Consider the following 24,511-nt stretch of genomic DNA (forward strand, 5'->3'; position numbering starts at 1 on the left):
CTAGTATTAAAATTAATACAAAGTTTATATGAAATATGAGTATATAACACTTAATAAAAATGAAAACACTAAAGAAATGTCACAAATATTTGTGATCTAGAAATGATCCAGAAGGAATTTCTTTTTTTTTTGTATAGACGAGGTCTCGCTACAGTACCAGCTGTTCTCTAACTCTTGGCCTCAGGTGATCCCCCCACCTTGGCCACCCAAAGTGCTGAGACTACAGGCGTGAGCCACCATGCCTGGACTTGTAATTTTTTTTTGTTTTTTTTTGTAGAGACAGGGTCTCACTATGTTGGCCAGGCTGGTCTTGAACTTGTGGCCTTAAGTGACCCTCCTGCCTCAACCTCCTGAATCACTGAGATTACTGGCATGAGCCACTGCACCCAGTCCCAGATTATATGCATTTAACATTAAGAGAGATGTATTCCAGAGTTAATTTTAGAAACATCACTTCTATTGTGCTTATATCTTCTAATTGACAGGTCTGGCCTTTAAGCATTTTTGAATTGTAGAGCTAATCAGTTATAAAGCAGAAGAAAAACTCAATGATCCAACTAATGGCATTTGTTAAAATAAGCCTCTGTATAATAGTGTTATGAAACAAAGTTAAAATGAAGCAGAAACAAAAATAGGCACCATTAATCAACAAATGGCTGTTTTTTAAAAGTCTAGTTACTAGTACACTACTTGGGTTAGGGTAGTGAGGAAGACTAAATTAAATGCCAGACCAAATTTGGTTCTCTTACTGTACTTGAACAAATTTTAGTATTTTTCGCCTATGTCCTACCTTGGGGCTATTTAACTGCAGTTCTCAGCTTTCTAGCTTTACTAAGAGAAGGCATGTTATTAGCGGTAAGTATAGAAAAAGAACTGAAATGTCCCATGGTACAGTTTTCTCTACTCATTCTCCAAAATGGGAGAAATACCTAAAAAACAGATCTGACAATTCACAAAGAACAAGTCTATATTCTGAAAAACTTGATTTAAAAGAGTACCTTCCAAGTTAGAACTTTGTGAGACACTAAAAAATTACGGCATGAAACATAGATGTACAAAATAATTTATTATGCATTGGACAATGTATTCCTCAAGACAGAAAAGCTGATGGAAGGCCAAATAACTTATGGGTTAAAAAAATAACAAAATGAAACAGGTGCATTTTTCAAGCTGAAAGGCAACTATATTGTTGTTCTTATATAATTGGACAGTAGTTATAACCTGGTAAGATCTAGTTCAGAAAAGCTTAAACAGGTAAATATACACTTAAAAATTAATATGACATATATAGCAATCTGAAATAGGTAAATTCATATTCATACTCATTTATTAAATAAATCACTTTAAAATCTTAAACATATTCTCATAACTTTGAAAAACAAACTGCCAGTGAAAAAATAAGTTTTCCTTGTTAAACTTGGCTCTGGAAACAAAGATTTTTCACATGCTTTTCCAAGCACTTGTCTCTTTATTTTAAATGAAATCCAACTTTCAAGGAATCAAATATTTGAAATAGGAAGAAAATATTAATGAATACATACATAGATACACATATACATAATTATAGTTTATAATATACGTAAAATATGTGTAATATATGTGTATACTTTTATGTACATACATGTTTAAAGGAGGTATTTTCATTGTTTCCAACATCTCATCTTAATTCAGACTATGCCCCAAATTTACCCCTCAAGCCTTTGGTAAACAGCCAATCAATTCAGTATTTAAATAGGGATTAACAATATTGGTTTGGAAATTTAAGACAAACTTACACTGATGATTTATACTTTTTACGTGAAAGAGTGAAGTTATTCTGTTCCCAGGAATACATGAAGAGACTCTACCAACTGCAATAAATTATCACAAATTTGGCTGCAGTTCTTGCTCACCACAAAATTCTCCCCTGTAAATAAATGTGATTTACATATTAAATATAAGGTGCTACACAGTTTTTGTACTTGTTTTTTAAAACCCAAATGGCCCATATCAATAACAGAAATCCATATAAGAAAAATAAAATGTAAAATTGTGTGCTTTTCAAGCCCAACAAAAATTGTCATCATACTAATGTAAATATGTCATTAAAAATGCAGCTTTTATAGGCTGGTGTTTCTCCTAGTAAAGATTCCACAGTAAGTGAGGCTCTATTTTTTTTTTTTATTTTGTTTAACAGTTTTGCTATTCATCACATCTAATCAGTAGCACCTAATAATAAACAAGTCCCTGAATAATAATGCTTGCACGGTCTCTGTAAATTCTTCGGGCTTCAATAAAATAGAAATGTATCACAGACCAACAAAAGTATGACCTACAACGGAGTTAGTTTTGTTTTTGGACAACTTAATAATATGAAACTTCTCCAATAGTTACATATTAGAAACAACAACTATTTGAGTTAGCCAAATAGGATCTTCAAAGGCTTTTGACATTCCTATTTTATATGGCACTTTGCTTCTGAAATAAGCACCCTTATTTAATGCCCATAATATCATTTCTGATAATGAGCCAGTGAAACGAGTGATTAGACATGTGGTACAATTCAAAGAAAATAAGGTGAAGGATTGCTAGCCAATTGACTTTTGCCAGGTGATCCAATCAACTACTTGAAGAGTTAAATATAGAAGCTAGGTCTAATTCCCACAGCCACTGCTGATCAGAGCCTAACAACCTCGCATTACAGTGGACCCAACCTCTCCTGACACTGGCAGTATCTGCATTAAGACGTTTTCCAGTGAGATTCAGGGTCATATCAAGGCTAAGTTTAACTTACATGGGGAGGGGTAGAAAAAATAATTCATGAACATTTGGGAAAAGATGTAGTAATGAGGTCTGGCTGTGTAAATTGTCAGTGGAAATAAAAATGATAAAAATGGAAAACATTAACCTTTACCATGTATATTTCAGACACTTCACTGAGTTCTCCTTTATGTTATCTTCTTTCATCTTCACCACAACTCGGTGATTTTCCTGTTTTAAATATCAGGAAACAACTCACAGAGGTTGAGTAACGTATAAATCACACAGCTAGTAAATGGTAAAGGTATGATTCAAAGCCCAAATTCATTTCCTGAAAGACATGATCTAGACATAAGTGGTAGCCAAAACATCCCCAAATAAATAAATTAAAAATAAATAGCAAAAGGGAGGAGGAAAGCCCAGTGATCAGAATATATTCATGATAATGGTTAGAGCTTTTTGATTGAACTTGAAAAGATTAAAAGCTGCCTGAGAGCTCTAAAAATAAAATTGTTACAACTTTACAGTCAGACATTTTGAGATTAAACTAATTGCTTTGCTTTCATAACACTGTAATGCCATTTTATTTCATTTTCCATTTTGTTTATTAGAAAAAATTTAAACATTTAAGTATTGCCTAAAAATGTTAGTGATTTTTCTTTTCTAAATAGATGAGCAAGATGCCAACATTCATCCTCTTATTTAACGGACTGTTTAGTGTCAGATAATTTTAGTGTCAGGTTTGAATTTTGTGGTGAAATAGTCACTCCAACATATCTCGTGAAGATGTGACAGGCCCACTATCTCACACCTATATGCAGGTTGAAAACATTTTCAATTGACAGTAACTGTACTTTATCTCTGATTGTGTTCTTTACAATCAATGAGATTGAAAAAGAGATGCAGACAAAAGAAGTGCTGACTAATACTCCATCATTATAATCTCTATCTTGCATTCTGAGTTTTCTAAAAGTCCCCATCTGCTATAGTTGAAAAGGGGAATGTCATGTTTTCCTGCCCTGGGTAAACAGACGGTGCATGGTTAAGTGTCTTGAACTGCTTACTAGATAAATTCCAGACTAAAATATGATTCACCTCTAATTTCCAACTCATAATACCCCAGAGGGAAGAAAGTATGGTTTTAAAAGAACCAGGGAAGAGGGTAGTTCTATCCATAATTTACTCCTACCACATCTACTAGAGCAATCACAATGAGCTTGTGTAGAATACCAATCATTTTGTATTGGGGGGTAGCTTTCAGAAATAAATGGTATTAGTTCATTTTGTTGTTCAACTAATATTTTGTAATCTCCTGTATTAAAGCTATGTACCATAGTGGCCACTTGAGTTACAGAAATTTTTATGCTGTTGATATTTTACTTATGAAATAACGATTTACGTTTATTGAATGCTTAGTATATGATGCTGATAAGCTCCCCAGAAATCTTAACATTGATAAAATATATCAAATGCTACTTTTTCATGCTTTGCTTTGAAATCCTGAGTTATTCTCTAATATGGAGAAGATGAAAAAAATGTAATTTAGATTTCTACAGGATCACCAGCTGTATCTTAGCCAACTTTTATCAATGGAGAGTCTCAATAGGTACATTTTTAGTTATCATAAAACTCTTTTTTACTGATTATTAGGTAATTCTAATAAATATGGGCATGTAACAAATAGTTAAGAACATCAGCCCCATTTTATCTCAGCTTGACTCACTGCAGGAAAGCACAAATTTGAAGAAAGCCATTTCCCCAAGAACTTCTCACTTCCTTGAGAGCCACGTGAGAGACTAACTTGGATGACAGTGACTTGTCACAATTTATTTTTGATGGCACTAGTTTAAAAAAGTGGTAAAATAGTCTTTTCAGAATGAATCCTTTCTAAAAATCCATTATTCTCCAGTGATTATACCTTATAAGTAGAAACCCATATATATAAAAATATATATAAATATATATATATATGTATAATGTTCCTTTCCTAAATTGTTAATATATTACCATAGTTACTCTTTAGAATTTCCTGGTCTTTAAATCTAAATTTGTATTTGAGTGATTTTGACAGATTATTTCTAGTGACTCCATTGGATGCCCACCAATTTCAGATTCAATGTTATTTCTGCAAGTCCCAGCAAAATTACATTTTGGAAATGGAAAAGGGGTCTTAACATTCAGGTTATTTTCCTCTACATTTCAATTATCAGAGAAGCTGTGTATGAAAGATCGTGGAGAGTTGTGCAAGAATTTCATTAAAGATATTACTGACTTTTCTGTGTTTATTTGGTCAGATTCTGCAGTATATAAGTGAGGAATGTAGCAGGTTGTGTTGCTGTGACTATTGCAATGACCAAAAAACTGCTGCTTCTACCCTTTGGTCTCATAACCACAGCAGTGCATTAAGAAGGTATGGCCATGGTGTTGCTTATTCAGACAAAGATCAGAATGCTGATTTGTTTTACGTCTGCTTTTCAAAGAGGGTTTAATCAGACAACCATAAAGATAGAGGTAAACCATAGGAGAAATGTTTATTAATAATTCCCCCCACCCCAATCAACTGAAGAAAAAGCATACTTTAAAATGCAGTTGTGACATGTCTAGGGTCAGCTACACTGTGGAGTGTGTCTGTCCAACTAAATAAATGTTCTAGCAACCCTTTAGTTTTAAGTAGATACTCAAACATATATTATAAGACATGTTGCTTCATCTTTGTCCTTTTAGCATTTTAATGTTTAAGTAAAAACTAATGCAATCTCCAGCAAGCCTTCTGTTTCTCCTCTCCTGGCCGATGCAATAGAGACTGTCTTCTGCTGAGGAGGATGGTTAAAAGTCTTGCCAATTCTGTTTATACTTCACATATGCCAAATATTTTGTAGTTTAGCTTAAATAAGACACTGTTATCACTGGGCTTTATTATTCTATTTCAGAATAAACTAAAAATAATACATTAAAGAGAAACTAAGAAAAAAAATAAAAGATTTACCATAATGTAGGTACATAAATTTGAACAAACAGACCAAATTTTAGATTAGTTTGATGCAAATAATCTATTGCTGGTGCAAACAAACAAAAACCCTAAAAACTAGCTAGAGATGTTTCTACTATTCCACATTGTTATTACAAGACTTAACTGACATCTATGATGCACTTTGTCATCTATGATAAAAAAATGCATGATTGAGAGACTTTCTCTCTCAATACTTGTGTATAGCATTTTTCCTCCATGAACTGGAAATGAAAAAAGTGAGAATATTTCTTTGCTCGGATCATGTTCAGTTGATTTCCTTATAGTATCTGTATTCATTTTTAAGATCGTATGAAAGGGTTCCAGAACATTCAGTAATACTATCTGTTACAGAAGGTTAGGATTTTTATAGTCTATAAACTACAGTATCTAGAGTACTCAAACTATAAATATCTGGGCATAATTTCTGACCCAACAATTCCACTCCAAGCATTCTTTGATCAAAAGTAAAAGTACTGACATATAAAGACATATGTATTAATATACTCTTGTTTATTACCACATAACTTGAAGTCACAAAACAATTTGGAATTAAGTAAATGTTTTTCAATGGGTTTTGACCAAATAAATTATGGCACCTTCATAGTGTATATTACTTGACATCTATGGAAGATAATATGGTGGTGTTATATGCTAGCCATGTTTAATGTAATAGACAATGTACTGAAAGTGTTTTGCAATTCAAAATTACCATATGTGTTATATACATACAATGAAATAGTATTCAGCCTTAAAAGGGAATGAAATTTTGATACATGCTGAAATATGGATGAACTTTGAAAACATTTATACTAAGTGAAAGAAGCTAGAGACAAAAGGACAAATATGTATGAAAGGGTTCCAGAACATTCCATAAGTGATTCCACTTATGAGGTACCTAGAATATGCAAATTCATAGGCACAGAGAGTAGAATAGTGTTTACCAGGGGCTGAGGAAATGAACGGTTATTGTTTAATGTGTATAGAGTTTCTGTTTGTGATAATGAGACAGTTCTGAAAACTGATAGTGGTGATAGTTGCCCAACATTGTTAATTATACAGTTAAAAATAGCTAAAATAGTAAATGTTACATATATTTTACCAGAAAAAAAATTTTAATTATAAAATCTATAAAATATAAACTTACCTGATATGGAGCACATTATAAAGTTTTCATAACATTTTACTTATTTTAGACACTTATATAGTTATAATCTTATTTTGGTACAAAAAAAGGTATTTGGGAAATGTAAAGAAGGTAACAACTTAAGTTGTCCTTTTGAGTTTTCTATCTTTCCATCTCTGTTTTTTTCCCCAGACTAATGTTGTTCTTGTCACACCTCTTTGAACGCTCTTTAAATACATCAGGAACCATGCTTGCTAGTACCAGTCCCTTTAAGTATCAGCTGAGAATCTGAATGCATTTTTATGAATCTAAAATGATATGCAGCTCTTTCAGGCTGGCACTTGTTTTAGAACCTAGGAGGGATGAACATAAATTATCATTCTTTCCTTAACTTGGCAAAAGCAAATATATTACTGAAGATGGCATTACCATAAAGAAATATTAATATTGAGACAGTTAATAAGTCCATCCTAAGAGAACTGAATATATTCCAAAGTAAACTACACCAATCAACTGCTGGCAATGTTTTCCCACGTATGTGGTAGTACAATACTCTTAAGTCTGAGAACAGTTTCTTTTTTGTAAAAATGGCTTTGATTGGAAAACCTTAAATAAGTCATTTGGAATGTGTAACGTTCAGAGCTCCCTTTCCATGCCTTTTTTGTGAATCAAGGTTCTTTGAGTCACTATTTTCACTAGCACTTGCTTCCTAGTCATCAGCTGTCTTCATGTCAGTGTTGGTGAAGGGCTCTCATTTCAGGTCTTAAAGTAAGGAGAAAAACAGAAGGAAAACCTTATCTCAAGTACTGGAAATGTAAGGGCTAATAAAGGACACACATATTGTCCAAGGGAGCACAAATAGATGTTCTTTATTCTGTAAAGAGAGCTTTAGTGAATCCACAAACACCTGCATTTGTATGCAAAATTAATATGTGTATGCTTCTGTATGTACTTGGGGAGAAGATGTAGACTTTACTGAGTTATCAAAAGTTTGAGATGTTAACCTAAAAGTTTAAAAAGCACTGGAAAGATTAATCACAAAACAACTTGAAACTATTCTGATGGCTCTGACTTTATGTTTTTACAATGTTTTCCCTCACTCTGTTACACTTCAAAGAGCGGGTGGTAATATGGAAAAAATCTCTGCCATTCAGGTGACATCTCTGAGCCTCAGTTTTCTTAGTGTAAAATTCACATATAGTATAAACATCAAATGAGATACCAAAGATGAAAGTCCCTAGAAGAGTGGCTTGAAACAAGATAAATGCTCATATGCATAAGGTGCCTTCAATGCAATAATACTGAAAGCAGGTACAATGTCTTCATTAAAGATTGGTTTTGCTATGCTCACCATGCTTTTAGTATACATTTAAGGACATTTAAGCTCACAATACCTTTTGTAGATTATAATGATTTGAATGTACTCTCAGTATATTTATTATTACTATAATGATTTTTAAAAAACCAAATTAGCATTTGCACATATATTGAGAACTTGGCTGGTAGAGGAGTGTAGGTAGATAGATTTATAACTCTGGAAAATAACTTATTTCTTCACTAAAATCAAATTGCTGAACACCTATAATACATATATGTAGCTAGACACCATAGAGTTGCAGGTAATAAAAACTTATTCCCAGACCCTGCTTTCAAGAGTTTTTTTTTAGAAGAGCAGACAAAGCATGTTCACATGAAAGGATAACCCAAAATAGAATGTGCTATGGGAATTTAAACAAGAGTGGGGCACATCTGGTTGGGGAAGGAAGTTGGGTATGGGGAAGGCTTCATAAGTGAGTCAGTATCTGAGGTGAACAAGGTTTCGACATGTAAGAGGATGGGCTAAGAGAATAAATGAAAACACACAGGCATGCCACCATGGGGTACAAATTGGAAAGAAGATCCACTTGGTTCAGGTTGGGCATGGGGTACTTTAAGGGAATTAGTGACAAATTAGATTAAGAGATATCACAGTGCCTGATACATAGTACTTAATAATACCTTTTAAACACAAATATTTAATCCAGGAATAACATAGAAGAGGACTTATGAAATAAACAGGGTGAAATATTATAGAAATCTGGCAATTAAGAGGTCATTGGCAACTTTCAAAATAGCACTTTTTTCTACCCATTCTCAGTGGAGTCACTGGTTGAATAGAAATGACATTTCTATTTGAGCCTTATTATTGCTATTCTTTTTCCTTTTCCATTTCAACATTTCTGAACTTTTAAAAAAGTTTTTATTTTTTAATTTGAGACAGGGTTTCATTCTGTTGCTCTGGTTGAAGTACAGTGGTGCCATCATGGCTCACTGCAGCCTCAAACTCCTGGGCTAAAGCAATCCTCCTGCCTCAGCCTCAAATCTTAAGGCTATTTCAATTGTAGTTAATGGCAGTAATGCAGCACCAGAAAAAGATATTTTGTTAGAAGAGGGCAACTTCAACTCCTAAATTTTTACTCTCTAAATATCTGGTAACACTGTCTAGCAGACTAAACTTTTTTTTTTTTTTTTTACACAATTGGAGAGCAGTAGATTGACTTCAGTTCTATCTTGTCAAACACAAAAGTGCCTGCAGTTCATTTAGTATCTAATCATGCACGTCCTTCCATTTTTCATTCCTCTTTCAATTCTGAACACCAGCCAATTAGTTTTTCCTCTCCCTAGGAAACATTTTAAGGAAAGGATATAAAGTCATAAATCAGTTTCAGACATAAAATCATACATATATTTCTGCTTAGGCTTCTAAATTTAGAAACTTTCCTCAAACTTGTTTAAACACAACAAAGTCCAAATTCAGGAATCCCTTCAGTTTGATTATCTTCCTCAGTTGTACTAAAATGAAAATTAAATTTTCTAACTTGTTTTCTTTCTTCTCAACAAGATTTCTCCAACTCCAGTCCATAACTTAGTGGGTTCAACTCACCTGCAAAATCACTAGCAAGTATTATTCCACCTTAGGCAGCACCAGTCTCCTAATCCTGAACCTATTTCTTGCCAAAGAGTTTAGTTTCTTCAGAAACTAAATGATAGACACTTCGAATTTCTAACCATCATTAGGATATTCTCAGGCACTTGCTCTTCAACAGAAAGGTGACTGTCAACGTTACAGAAACTGCATTGTATTTCTAAGATCAGTTGTACTAATCTGTATTTAATATACCTTAGGTTATTTAGAATAACTATATTAAAATTCATTATTATTCTATATTAGTATTATTACTTCTTCAGAATAATGATGTATATGGTTAAGTATTTTAATAGTAGAAAAGTGGTAGAATAGAGGGTTTGTTGTTGAACTTGTTCTTTGTTACCTCATAGTTAATGTGACTGAGTAAAAATTCTAGAATCTCAAGAAGTTAATATTTCAAACCAAAACCCTGTTTGACACATAATAACAACAATAAAAAAGGGACATAAGGTTATTAAGACCCCAAGGGGCAGTTCCTGGAGTGGATCACGCAGTAGTGGGCTTTGCCCACCCCCTACGCCCTCACCCTATGCCTCATATACTGAAGATGGAGACAAAGAAACAAATTCAAATCTTTCTAAAGTGCATTTTGTAAAAACGAAATTTGTAATAGAAAGGCAATAATGATATATAATATGATTAACATGATTTTCCATACTAGTATCTTTGCTTAAAAATAATATTTGAAGAGGAAAGAAAGAGGTAAAATTTTAAGCTACCAACTCTGCCCCTCTTTTTCATTGATCTTCTAATTTAATTTACTAAAATAAAATTGCATGGCTGTTGAGTCAGACAGTCTCTGTAATTTCAAGTTTAAAGATAACAGATCTTCCTTTAAATAGAACATTGGCACACAGATACCCCACAATCTGGCTTATTGCAACTGTTCTCTGTTGGTGAAGTGGCACGTTTGCAATCCCCATAACAGCCATCTTAACCATTTCACAGCATATTATTCAAATGTACATCTCTAGGTGGCAACAAGGATAGGCACTTGGGCTCAGTAGCAAGGGGTCTGTGGGGAAAAATCCTAGGACGAGGGATAGGAACCTGCAAATGGCAAGACAAACTAGAGGATACTCAACCAGAGGCTTAGATTGGGCAGCTCCATTGGCTTTCTGACTGCCTACGAGGAAAACCTCACTGGAAACTCTTTTGAGGTTCTTGAGGAATCCTAGAGGCAAACGGACTCCTCTGCCTTTTGGAAAGGATTTGTCCCAAATCTTAACAGCTAGCTGTCTCAAAATCCAGCTGGACTAAAATTGCTTCAAGAAAAACTGGATGGACTGGCATTCACATTTTTACTTCTACCTATGCCTATGCATAGGGAACATCCCTCACACTCCAGTAGATTCTATCTGTCCTCTCTAGCTTTCAAGTAGCCACAGTGACTACAGCGAAGGGAGTTAATGGGATAACATGTTGGTACAGGGCCACAAGCAGGATATTTCATTCCATGCATTTGGGGGAAGGACACAGGTAACAGTATACAGGGAGAATACCGAATAAGAAATCTGTGTGAGGCAATGCCCTTTTTGGTACCTTGACAAAATCAGTCATGGAACCCAGGTGGTGGATAAGAGCTGACGAGAGTTGGTCTGTGAATGGGCACAGCATCTCCGAAAAAGATCAATGAAATGATTGACAGAGAAAATGGCAAATGAAGGAAGAAGCGATGTTAAGTGCTGCTCAACCCAAGCTGAACTCCAGGAGATAAGAGAAGTTTCCCCTCCAGATAGAGGCTCTTTCTAAAGGTTCAGTTTTGAAGCAGGTGTTTTGACATTGAGAGGGGCACAGACCCATTCTGATAACTGGAAAGGGAGAGGACCAAGGACTACAGGAAGAGGGACGATTTCTGATTACCTTAGGCTGCTGCCAGGGACCTACTGCTCCAAATCCTCAAAATACTCAAGCGAAGGTAAAAGGCACAGAAAGCAAACGAGTAACTCAAATTATTTTACATTTTGAGTCCTCTTCACTGTCTACGCGAATCTGGCAGTGAAATGGTAGATCACGTTCAAAAGAGTACAGAGGCAAGAACGCCTTCTTTGTTTGCCCAGTAACACTGCTCCTCCAACCTCTGCACTTGGCCGCCCAACATTTCCATCCTAGTTGTTGCTCCTTTTCTCATTGCAGAATGCAGCGGGGTTCTCCCCTTCTTCCCTCTGTGCTGCAAACCCCATTATTAACCAAGCGGAAAGCTCCACGCAGTGCGGCCAGGGCGCACCGGTGCCGGGCTGCTTACCTTCCCCGGACCTAGTCAGCGCAGGTCCCCGCGCACACCGCCACGGGCCGCAGTCCCGCCGCGCCCGCCGAGTGCTCGGTCAGCTCGCGCCGGCCCGCGCCCCACCTGCCAGCAGCAGCCTCCGCTCCCGCCGCCGAGCTCCGGCTGCATGAAGTCATCCCCGCCCCGGGCCGGATCACCACATTCCGCGCCAGCCACGGGGGGAGCGGGGCCGCTCCCGACCCCAGGGAAGGCAGCCTGGAAACGGCGCTCGACGATCGCTGCCCCGCGAGGTTGTGGATTGATTTTCTATTAATGCTTTTACAGCTGCAGCATCGCTGGATTATGGATTGAGAGAGAAGAGCCAGGGGGGCTTTCTCTGCATAGCGTCCTTCCTCCGAGCGCTCCCCCGTCACCCCGGCTGAATGGACTGTTCCATTCGCCCCTGTGGGTTTCCCACCCTCTTCATCTTCCTTATCAGCATTGTTCATTTGGCCGAATTTGAGAGCAGGAATTGTCTTTTAAGATAAACATTCAAGCACCACAAAAACATTTTAAATTGGTAATGAAGCTTTCTAAGCCCTTCATAGCTCTCTCCATCACCCCCGCCCCCGCCAACAGACACACACGCATACACACACACACACACACACACGCAGACACGCGCGCGCGCACACACACGTATGCACACAGCCAAACCACTCACAATTTTGAAAGCTAGAACCTTTCGCCCTCTCGCCTACGTAATAGAACGGGAATCTCCCAAAAGACTGGAGAAGTAGGGCCAACCAGAGAAAGCGCTCAAAGAAACAGTGGGGTGGCCCCATGATTTTGTTGTGTTTATGGTGCATTTGTGCACAGATGTTCCCTCTAACATCTCTTCCTCCTACTTCCTTTGCTCTGGACCCCCTCCCCTCCCTGCCACATAATTGGGCAAACTGTTGTGGTGACAGCTGTAACATTTGGGAATCAAAAAGCAGAGTCTAGATTAGCAAATGACTATCTCTCTTTCCCTAAGGATTTATGAAAATTTGCCTTGGGAATGAAATAAGCATGTATTCATATAAGCCCTTTCCTTCTCTTTTTAAATTAACACTAGCTGTTAACAAGACTGTTCTCTCTCCCCCACCCTCCCGTTTTGCTTCTTTCCCAAATCTCTTCAGGTTTGAGGGTTGAATGTTTAAGGAAAAGTGGGACTAAATTTGCTCTCTTTGTAGCTGAGCCAGGGTTTCCCCCTAGCTGTTGAGTCATTTTCCAGTCGGGAGGTTCCTTGACACTAGGGTTCTGTGGAATGGAGTTCCCTCTTTTAACTTGCCTTGCTGTTTGAATTGACCGTCACTTGATACAGGCCAGCTTTACACTATGGATTTGTCCAGCAACCTAAACAGTGCAATTGCACAAGGCCAAGGAAGCACCTTTGCTAAATGAGATGTTTCCATCCCTCTATCAGTCCCAAAGTTAGGTGATAATGTAGCCAACAGCTTTCCCACAAAACTTAGTTAGAATTCTTGGTCATAGAATATATGCTCTTTGAAAGCTAGAACAGCTTAATTCATCGCTCTGAGACTCACTTTCATAACATTAGCCCGTTAATATTACCATAGAGCAGGAGATTCTTAATCTGTATAAATGGAATTCTATTCATATACTCCTTTTATACAGATTAAGTATAATGGGAAAAATCTCATTTTTAGTTTCACTAACTTCTAACTGAAATTTAGCATTTAGCATGTCCTTTAAACATAATGTAGGCAACAAACCACAAGAATGTTAGGAGTATCTGGGACTTTGTTTCCAATAGAAACAACAGCTAATTCCTTATTGCTGTTTTTATAGATATCTCTATCACTACACTGATGTTATAATCAAATCATTACTACATTTTTTATTTAATAGACTATATTTTTCAGCTTTGGTGTCCAGAAAAATTGAAAAAATAATACAGGGAGTTCCCATATATCCCATTCCCAGTGTCTCCTATTGACATCATACAATAGTAAGGTACCTTGGTGTAATTCTGGCATTGCTATAAAGAACTACCTGAGATTGGGTAATTTATAAAGAAGGGCTCGTGGTTCTGTAGGCTGTACAGGGAGCATGATTGGGGAGGTCTCAGGAAACCTATAATCATGGTGGAAGGCAAAGGGGAAGCAGGCAGGTCCTACATGGCTGGAGCAGGAGAAAGAGAAGGGGGAGGTGCTACACACTTTTAAACAACCAGATGTCATGAGAACTCACTACCACCAGAAAGCCAAGGGGGAAGTCCTCCCCCATGATCAAGTCACCTCCCACTAGGCCCCTCCTCCAAAATTGGGGATTACAATTTGACATGAGATTTGGGTAGGGACACAAATCTGAACCATATCATTGGGTACAATCAATGAATGTATACTGATACATTATTACTAACTATAAATAAAGTCTAACTACATTTAAGTTTCCCTGGTTTTTACCTAATATCCTTAAATCTGTTCCAGGCGTCCATCCAGGATACCACACTAAATTTAGTTGTCATGTCCCCTTAAGCTCCTCTTAGCTGTGATAGTTTTTCTTGTTTTTGATGACCTTGACAGTTTTGAGGAGTAGTGGTCAAGTGTTTGCCGGAAGGCCTCACTGTTGCAATTTGTCTGATGCTTTTCTTATGATAAGACTGGAGTTGTGAACTATTGGCAGGAGAAAGAAAGAGGTAAAGTCCCTTTTCCTCACATCATATCAAGGTGCTGTAGTACCGATGTGATTTATGACTGGTGATGTGTTGACCTTGATTGTCTGGCTGAGGCAGTGTTTGTCAGGTTTCTCTACTGTAACGTTATTGCCCATCCCTTCCATACTGTACTTGTAGGAAGTAACTACATGAAACCCAAACCTAAGGAGTGGGACTTTGGCTCTACCTCCCTGAGGGCAGAGTGTGTACATAAAGTATATGGAATTCTGCACAGGAGAGCTGTCTATTCTCTACCAAGTATTCAATTACTTATTGATATCAATATTATAGACTCATGGAGATGTATTATATTTTATGCTTTTGGTAATAATCAATTACTACTTTATTTTGTTGTTCAATTTGTTCCAGTTTTGCCCATTGGAAGCTCTTTCAGTAGGTTCCTGTGCTCCTTTGACATACCCCCTTTGATGTGTGAGTCTGTGTGTGTGTGTGTGTGTGTGTGTGTGTGTGTGGCAGGAGCAGCAGGGCTGTTAACGATCCCTTACTTTATGGTATTATAAGTTCCTCCAGTCTCAACTTGTATACTTCCTGCTTCATTCCAAGAATCAGCCATTTCTTCATGGAGCCCTTGTTCCTTTTACTGGAGAATGGTAATACAAATCAAGATCTGGGTCCTAGACACGGTCATTATTGGCGGGTCATTTTGTTTAGGCCTTTCAACTAAGACAGTGAAGAAATATACGTGTATACTTACCCATGCATATATACATACGTATTTCTATATGTGACCATTCTGTGTCTGTATTAAGCTAAATATGAGCACATACTTATGTTTCCAACTTTAATCCTTTAACACATAGATCATTCTAGCCTCCTCCCTTTGCTTGTCTGTAAATTCCTATTCCAATAGTGAGAATCATGGCTCCCATCATTCACTGTTATAATTGTTCAATTTCAGTGTACATGTAAAGCAGTATAAAAATTGTTAACCCTTTCCCACAGTATCACAATTTTTAAGTAAATATATATAACTCTCCTATACTGTGTTTAATGAGTTTAAATGCCCATACCTTTGTATATCATGAATTTTGTTTTTAAATATTTTGATAACAGTATTTTAAACTTCGTAATTAGTTTCCTTTCCAATTCTACATATTATATTTTATGCATTGAAAAGCATCATTTTAAGAAGAGTTGTGTAGGTTGCTTCAGATTGTCAAAGGGAGCCATGGCAAAACTTAGAATACAAACTGTAGACTGTTACTGTGAGGCTATAATGAGATGGCATGAAATTGCCACTCCAGAGCTTCAGGGAGCTGATACTCTGTCAGTGTTATCCTTGCATACTTGGGCAGGCTTCTGTCCCCTTTCTCCTTTGCAAGTTCTAAATACCTTGAATGAGAGAACATGTTCAGCCTTCATAATTTATCATTTAGTTGAAGGATTTGCTAGGTATCTCATGCTGAAGATAAAAGTCCTTGTAAAGTAAAGAGGCAGGAGGATGAGAAGGTGAAGAGAACCAGAAGGTTGAGATGACTGTGAAGGTTAGAGATTTTGTAGTTGAACAGACTTGGGCTTGGATCCCCACCACTCACAGCCTGACTTTGTCTTGTTTCTGAGATGAAGACAACAATTGTCTCAAGAGTGAAAGATGTTTGATCTTTTCCTTCAAGTTGCCTGAGGCAGTAGGGATGCAACTGTGGCGACTTGGGACAGTCCCAGAACATGTTTTCTTGACCCCCCCCAGTGTAGTTTCCATCTGCGAAGCCAGACTCACTGAAGATAGTTTCTTGTGATAATATAGATACATTCATCTATCAAAGTATTCTTACCAGGTACTTTTTATTCATGGAAAGGAATCAGTGTGTTGATGGTGTTAAAGACAACAGTCAAAGACATTAAATGGCAGGATTGAACTGCTTCTGATACTCCAGCACGGTAAGAGGCATAGGGAAACCAGAAAGAAAAGGGGAAAGATATTGGGAAATGTCTTATGTCAACATATAGGGTTTGAATCTGTCTTCTTGGAACTTTACATACAGCAATATGTAATTTTTTTTAACCTATGACTTGTTATTGCACAAATTTTTTTTAAAAAAACCCTAAACTTTGGATCTTGACTTTGAGGTCTGCAATGCTTCCTTTCGGATATTCTCAAATTAGAGATCAAATGGCCTAGTGATATCATGAGTCTCAGCAAGGGAAAATGTGAAACCAGAGCCAGAGGCCCTGTGTGCTGGGAGCTGTCAGCATTTAGAAACACTCCTTTGGGTTAAGGGAGTCCTTCCAGAAAGGACTCATTTAAATGCAAATACACCATCAGGAGGAGTAACTGAGTATCTCATTTGCTGCCATTAACAATTTAGCAGAGATTAGATTCTCAGATTTATTATTGAGAGGAGTTGTCAGGGTGATTTGGCCCCAGCATCTGTCACCCCATTTCCTGCCAGGTCTCCTGTTCTCGTCACTCCGTAGGGGTCTGCCTGAAACTGGGAACTTGGTCTACTAGGAAAGAATTGGGCACTTAGTGAATAATAATCAATATTGTTTTACATAATTTTGACTTAAGAGAAAGGGTAGGAGAAGGATTTCCATGGTAATGGTACTGTGTGTTTGTGTGTCTGTGTGTGTCTGCGAGGCTTGGGCTGATTAATCATGTGCTACAGAAGTCTTACAATTTTATGACAAAACATCTACTCTTTTAATGAGGTCAGAAAGTAGATCATGTAAAATACATACAAATGTAATGCAAAGCTAGCAATAGAAACAGTTGCATTCAAGTAATCATAGGTAGTAAGAATTTTCTATACTAATATGAAAACATTTTGATATATGATACAGGGAACAAAAATCTATCATTTATGTGAAGATTGGTATTAGATCTTGAAGAGTTTCAGCAGATTGAACAGAAATAGGACAATGCAAGAAGGGGAAGTGACTATAAACAGAACAGAAACTGTTTTGACATTAGGAAGAATTCACTTTGTTGATACTGGTAAGGAGTCGACATAAAATTCTAGGTCTGTGTAACACGGCTACTATGCTGTAATTGGAACTCTGTATTTAATTGTGAAATGTCTATTTGCTTAGATGACATACCTAGTAAATGGCACATGATGCATTTCATACTGTGGTGTAAGAAATACTCAAATAAACCTTTAAAAAATTGTTATGAAAGCATGGGATAAAACAATCTACTTAGGTGATGCTTTACATTTTTTTCACTTCTTTTATTTTAAGAATATGATGAAACCAATAAAATCCCCCTCTCAAGAAAGGTATGGTTTAATGAAAACTTTTCTACTGCAATGAGTAGATTATCAAATAATATTTATAAAGAATTATGTCTCTATCATTCGTCATCAATGACAAATTTCTTCATCAATTTCTTACCATATACAATTTAGTAAATTATCAAATAATTTTAATAAAGAATTATGTCTCTATCATACTTGATGAATGAAAATTTTTTTCATCCATTATATACAGTTTAGGCTACTAAAAAGGTAAATAAGTTTAAAATAAGCTTCAATGAACTGTGTTCATCAGACAAGTTGATATTCATTCAGCAGATTATTTATGGAGTACAGTGTACTAGTACTGCTGTTCTAATCACTGAAGATACAAACATGGACAAACAAAGCTTTTCTTCATGGATATTTTGTCCAAGTAAAAGGAGACAGAATTTTTACTCTGTTCGTTCATGGCCCTTTCCATCAACTAATATGGCATGATAGTTGATGGAAAGGGCCATGAAGGAGCAGAATAGGAATGCAGGGCTGGGCGTGGCTCACACCTGTAATCTCAGCACTTTGGGAGGCCCAGGCAGGCGGATCACCTGAGGTCAGGAATTTGACACCAGCCTGGCCAACAAAACCCCATCTCTACTAAAAATACAAAAATTAGCTGGGCATGGTGGTGCATGCCTGTAGTCCCAGCTACTCGGGAGGCTGAGGCAGGAGAATTGCTTGAACCCAGGAGGCGGAGGTTGCAGTGAGCGGAGATCATGCCAATGCACTCCAGCCTGGGCAACAGAGACTCTGAGGCTCCGTCTCAAAAAAAAAAAAAAAAAAAAAAAAGAGAATACAGGTATAGGGGTAGTTATATAAGGTGGTAGGAGACACTTGGGCAGAGATTTGAAGACAGTGTGAAAGCAAGATATGTGAACACTTGAAGAGGTTCAGCACATGCAACATACAAGTAGGTGAGCATATGCGTCATGTGTTCCAGGAACTGAAAGGTTAGTTTCTTTGTAGTGAAATGATCAAACGGGGAAATTGTTAGGAGATGAGGTTAGAAAGGTAGGTGAGTGAGTGTTCATTTAGAGCCTAAAAAGGCAGTGAGATTTGGGGGATTGAGACTTTGTTTTTGAACTTGCTAACTTTGTGTTTCTGATCAGATCTTAGTGGAGATGTGAAGTAGACAACTGGATGTGCTAGTCTGAAATTCATGGGAGAGATATCATGGCTGTAGATGAAAATTTATGAATCATCATGGTACCTAAAGTCTTTAGATCAGATGAAATCACCTTGGAGGTAAGCGTAGGAAGAGAATAGATGATGTTTGAGGACTGAGCCATGGGGCATGCCAGAGGATCCAGCAGAGGGTATAAAAAGAAGTGAGCAGGGAGATAGGGAAAGTTGTCCCAGAAGCAAAGTGAAAAGGGGTTAGAAGGAGGAGGGAGGGTTTATTGCTCCTACACTGCTAGTAGATTAATATGAGAAGTGATAACTGAGTGTAGGATTTGCAACATGGAGATACCTAATTTCCTTGATAAGAACAATTTCTGTATTCTTATCAAAGAACAGAAAAATAGTGTAAATGAGTAAATGAAGTGAAAAAATAAAAGGCAGCCTTTTAAAAGTAGTTTTGTTATAAAAATAAGCAAGAAATGCATAATAATTAGAGCAGGATATAGGAATAAAAAAGGATTTTTTTTTCTTTGAGATGGACATTTTTGTATGCTGTGGGAACAACTAGTAGAGAACAAGTAACTGATGACGCAGGAAAAAAGAGATACTCAGAAGGGATCTAGTGCAGGAGAGAGGATTTGGCCTTAGATCAGAGGACAAGTATTTCTTCCCCTAAAAGAGAGGAGAGGCAGAGCATTTGGCTTCAAGTAGACCCGGATAGGTTGGTAAACTTGGTGTTCAGAGCTCTGGGAATTTTGCCTTGCTCTCACTTGCATTCCCAATGAAATAAGAAGCAGCTGAGAATTTAGAAAGATGAATTGGTACTGGAGATGTGAGGAAAGAGAAGTTTTGAAACAGTTGCCTAGAAGGGAGTGAAAGAGAACTGATTTGCACTGAGTTTTCTAATAAGTACTAGCAAGTTCACTCAGGCTTATGATTATGAATTTAAAAGAGACAAATTAGCAAAGTTGCTGGGTTTTCTCCAGCCATGGTTGGCTGCCTGGTGCGGGTGCTGAGTTGACCTAGGGTTCTGTTTCGCTGGGGTTGGCATTTTGTGCAGCCAATAAAACCGAGAATGATGGCCGTCGGAGCTCGGAGTGAATACAACGAATGATTCCAATAGGAACCATGGACTCTGATCTGGGTAAGTAGGGAACAGCATTAGACTGTGAGCAATAGTCTTATACTTGATTTTAACTTTATGAATCACAAGGGCTGAAAACCCTGACTCATAACAGTGTGTTAAGGGCAAACACAACTAGAACTCAGTTTACTGTGTTGTAAAGAAATTTTCCATTTTTCTTTTAGTTGAATTCCTGTCTGTAATTTCTTGACTCTTAAGACGGTGATAGCATCTTAGGTGATTATACATTTTTGATAAAGTAATCTCAGAAATATATTTTAAAAAGAAAATTTAAAGCTGTCAGAGTAGAAATAAGTACAAGAGAGCTTACAGTGTTTTCAAGTGCTTTCCTTATCACTAAAGAGACATTTATATGATTTTGTTACATTTGACTCCAACTTTCAGATATACATACCTCCTTTGGCATTGAAAATAGGAATAAAAAGTAGAACTTAAACAAAAATCTTATCCTCAAAGAGCTATACTAGCATTGTTTTCTTTCTAATATGGGCTTCATGTCATTAATGACTCCATTTTTTTTCTCCAAGGAATCCAGTTTATTACTAATTTTCCCTGTGTTGTGCATGTGTTGTAAGTTTACCCCCTTGTGGATGATTTCGGAACTGTCAACATTATTTTTTTTTTCTTGTTTTTAGTAGGAAAAAAGACTGAAAGCGTAGATATTGTCGTAAACGGGAATTATTTTTAAAGAAATGTGGAGACTAACCAAAAGAGGTTCAAATTGTTGGACATTTACTTCTCTTCTGTTAGTTTTCAAATTTGCTATTATGTTAAGGTCCCCACTAACTGTATTTGGAAATGATGATAGTCAAATAAGTTAAAATGTCAATATTATCTTATAATAAGAGAATACAGAATTAAAAAAGCTAGTCTCACCATTATTTTACATTAAAAGTCTCAAACTTTTCAACTTAGTAGGATATGATGGCTTTCTTTAAGTTAGCTTGAGATTATATAAATATAAATACAAGGCAGCCCACAATTGATTAATCTTCACTTGCTAGGGTTGCATGTGGAATTATACAAATTATGAGAAATCCCATCCTTGATGTTGTGCATACATCAATAAGTCTGACGTTTTATTAATAGTTTTCTATACCATATTAGAAAAAATATCTTTAATGCACTTAACTAAGCATTTGTGACTTGGCTCCTAGAGAGCAAGAAGTAGCATAAAATAATCAGTAATTTTTATTTACTATTTTATTTATAAAACATTATCTATTGATCACTTACTGTGTGCTTGGAACTATTTTATATTCCAGGGATAAGACCCAGTTTCTTTCCTCAAAATAGTTGCAATCCGATGGGGAACAAACCAATTGCAATAAAGTGTTATAAATTTTGCTGCAGAGTTTTGTACATAATATGAGTATACACAACACATTTTAAGTTAATTCTAGAAGAGTAGTTAAGGAAAGCATTATAGAAGAGAGGACCTAAGCTGCCTTGTGAAGTGTTTAATAGTTGAAGAGTTAGAGCCAAGGGATAGAAAGCAGAGGAGTTTAGCCTGAGGAAGGAAATATACACAGAGGTAATCTTGTGGCTTAGTCACCAGTTCTTATTATGTACACCTGCTGGTAACTTCATCATCCTCATCATCATCCTCATCATCATCCTCATCATCATCATCATCATCGTCATCATGCTGGCACTAGTAAATACATACTTACTGCCACAAGTCAAATAAGCTCTTAATATATAGTACCTAAATGTTTTTTACCATCCACTTTATATTACAATTATTCTCACTTCACACACAAGAAAATGAGACCTTAGTTAGATTAAGTTACTTGCTTGAGCCTAGGTGTTACACTTTAAACTTTATGCTCTGAACCTCTGCACTTCACTAGCTAGAATGATTTGTCCATAGGAAGAGCTCAAATACTGGTTAGTAAGCATAATAATTTCATAAAAAGCAAAGCAAAGTAGTCCACTTTGATATTTATGATGCAGGTTAGGGAACATGCTTAAGGGCTTATGGATGAGTAATTAAGATGAGAAATGCTCAAAGAATAGGGAAAATTGTATTATGCATGTATTATGGCAAAAAAACAATCCTTTCTAATATCTAACTTCCAGTTCATAGTGCGATATTTATACTAACACACTTAGGCAACATCAATGGAGTGTTCCCTTCTCCTTTGTGACAGGGCAATGTTGTTGATGCATGGAAAGAAAATTGACATTACCTGCACACTGTAACTCTTTAGGAATAAAACCCTTTGGGATTTTTTTATTTTATTTGTCAACTGGTGTATATGAATCATTTTAGGTGAAGAATTATTGCCTGATTGGAGATATTATGTTTGAATTTTCTACAGATAACAATAAACAACCTCTTTCAGTTTTAAAATACCATATCTGACAAATGAGTTGTTACGCTAAAGAGAGTAATCAATGCCATAATGTGCCTGGAATCTAAAATAAATGAGAAATAGCTAAAGGAACTGGGAATAGATGAAATGAGACAAGACCAGATGGGAACTAGGTGGCAGCTCTAAAATATTTGAGGCATTGTCCTTTGAAAAAAGGGTTAGGCTATTTCAAACAGAAGAAGTTAGACCAGTGAGCCAGGCTTAAGTTCATAAAAGGATGAACATTTTAATGATTGGAACCTTTCAGGAAATAAAGTAGACCACATTTTAAAATTATAAACTCCCTGCCTCTGAATATTTCAGCAGAGGTTGAAGCTAAGAAGTTGAGAAAGTAAATTCTAAGGGTCTTTACAGTGAGAAAATTCTATGGTTTTCTAACTCCTCATAAATTTGTGTAGTTCATGCATTCCGCTCATCATGACACTTAATTGTATAAGGTTTTGAAAAGCCATCATTCAAAGCTGACATTTTCCTCTGCCACACCTTTTGAATCTTTTGTAAATATTATCTTCTACATCACGTTTGTAATATTCCTAAACAGGATGCTTTTCTTCATGAGAAATTAAAAGAGGTTCAGAAATTTTCAAACTAAGTTTTTACCAACTATATTGTTAAGCTTAATTTACCAAAACACTTCATGCATAAAGGCATGAGTTCCCATATAGCCTTTGCTCAGCTTTCTCAAGTGTTTATATTTTACATAACCACAGTACAATTATGGAAGTCAGAAAATTTGCACTGATACCATTCTGCTAACTGCTTTACAGACTATACTCAAATACCGCCTACTGTCTCTTGGTCTAGGTTCATATCCAGGTTCACTTATCTCAGTATTTGCTATACCTCCTCATTCTCCTTCAATCTAGGATAGTTTTTCAGTCTTTCATGACCTTGGGTTTATGGAGAATCCTAGGCAGTTATTTTGTAGAATCTCGTTCACTTTGAGTTTGTTTGATATGTTCTCATGGTTAGACTGAGGTTATGCGATAACTGGCAGGAGCATCAAAGGATGTTATGCCCTACTCAGTGTGCCATATTAGGGAATACAAGAAATGTCTTATTACTGGGTGGTATTAACTTGGATGACTTGTTTATAAGGATAGCAGCAACATTATTATTTTACCATTTAATATGCATTTTTCTGGGGAGATAATTTTGGATTGCTCGATTATTCTATTTCTTGTTTCATCCTCCCATACCAATTTTAGCAACCGCCAATAATTCCTGCTTCTACCAGTTACTTTGTTGTTTCACAAATGGTCATTTTCTATTCTCATAATTCCTTCAACAGTTATTAATTTAACTGTAAGGAAGCACTGTTCCTTTCCCCTCATTTGCATATTATTTATATCAGTGTATACTTATGGATATTTATTTTATTCTCTGTGTTAAAATCAATTACAATTATTAATTACATCATTGCTCAAATTGTTCCAGATTTGATCATTGGACTCCTTCAAATCATCTCCTGTGTGTTTTTTTTTACAGGGCCATACAATTTTTTGAGTAGTACTTTCCTTTCTTGCACGACAAAATGCTCCAGTCCTATCTTTTACTTTCCCTGTCCCAGTTCTCAGTCCATTATTTCTCCAAGGTGTTCTGGTTCCTTGAACTATATAATAGTAATTACAGGCTGGGCATGGTGGATCAGGCCTATAAATAATCCCAGCACTTTTGGAGGTCGAGGTGGGAAAATCGCTTGAGTCCAGAAGTTTGAGACCAGCCTGAGCAACATGGCGAAACCCCGTCTATACAAAAAAAACAAAAACAAAAACAAAACAAAACAAAAATTAGCTAGATGTAGTGGCACACACCTGTAGCCCATAGCCCCAGCATCTTGGCATGAGT

General features: G+C 36.5%; 1 protein-coding gene and 1 long non-coding RNA gene across 4 annotated transcripts in view; one reads left to right on the forward strand and one right to left on the reverse strand.

Annotated features, from left to right (window-relative positions):
- PKIA (cAMP-dependent protein kinase inhibitor alpha) overlaps window positions 1-12,659 on the reverse strand; it is an 87,017-nt gene extending 74,358 nt beyond the window's left edge. The window contains exon 1 of one of the 3 annotated variants that reach the window (XM_004047176.5): window positions 12,086-12,305. Coding sequence is in view for 1 of the 3 variants with exons in the window: in XM_063709202.1 (XP_063565272.1) it covers window positions 12,097-12,555 (459 nt within the window). In the remaining 2 variants the exon portion in view is untranslated. Of the gene's footprint in view, window positions 1-12,085 lie in introns of all 3 variants that reach the window. The other 2 variants (XM_004047175.5, XM_063709202.1) reach the window with 2 other exon arrangements.
- The window catches only part of LOC129523963 (uncharacterized), a 127,045-nt gene that overhangs the window by 29,627 nt on the left and 72,907 nt on the right, over window positions 1-24,511 (forward strand). The gene's annotated exons all lie outside the window — the stretch shown is intronic.

This window comes from Gorilla gorilla, chromosome 7 (assembly GCF_029281585.2).
Source record: "Gorilla gorilla gorilla isolate KB3781 chromosome 7, NHGRI_mGorGor1-v2.1_pri, whole genome shotgun sequence".
NCBI classification, from domain to species: Eukaryota; Metazoa; Chordata; class Mammalia; order Primates; family Hominidae; genus Gorilla; species Gorilla gorilla.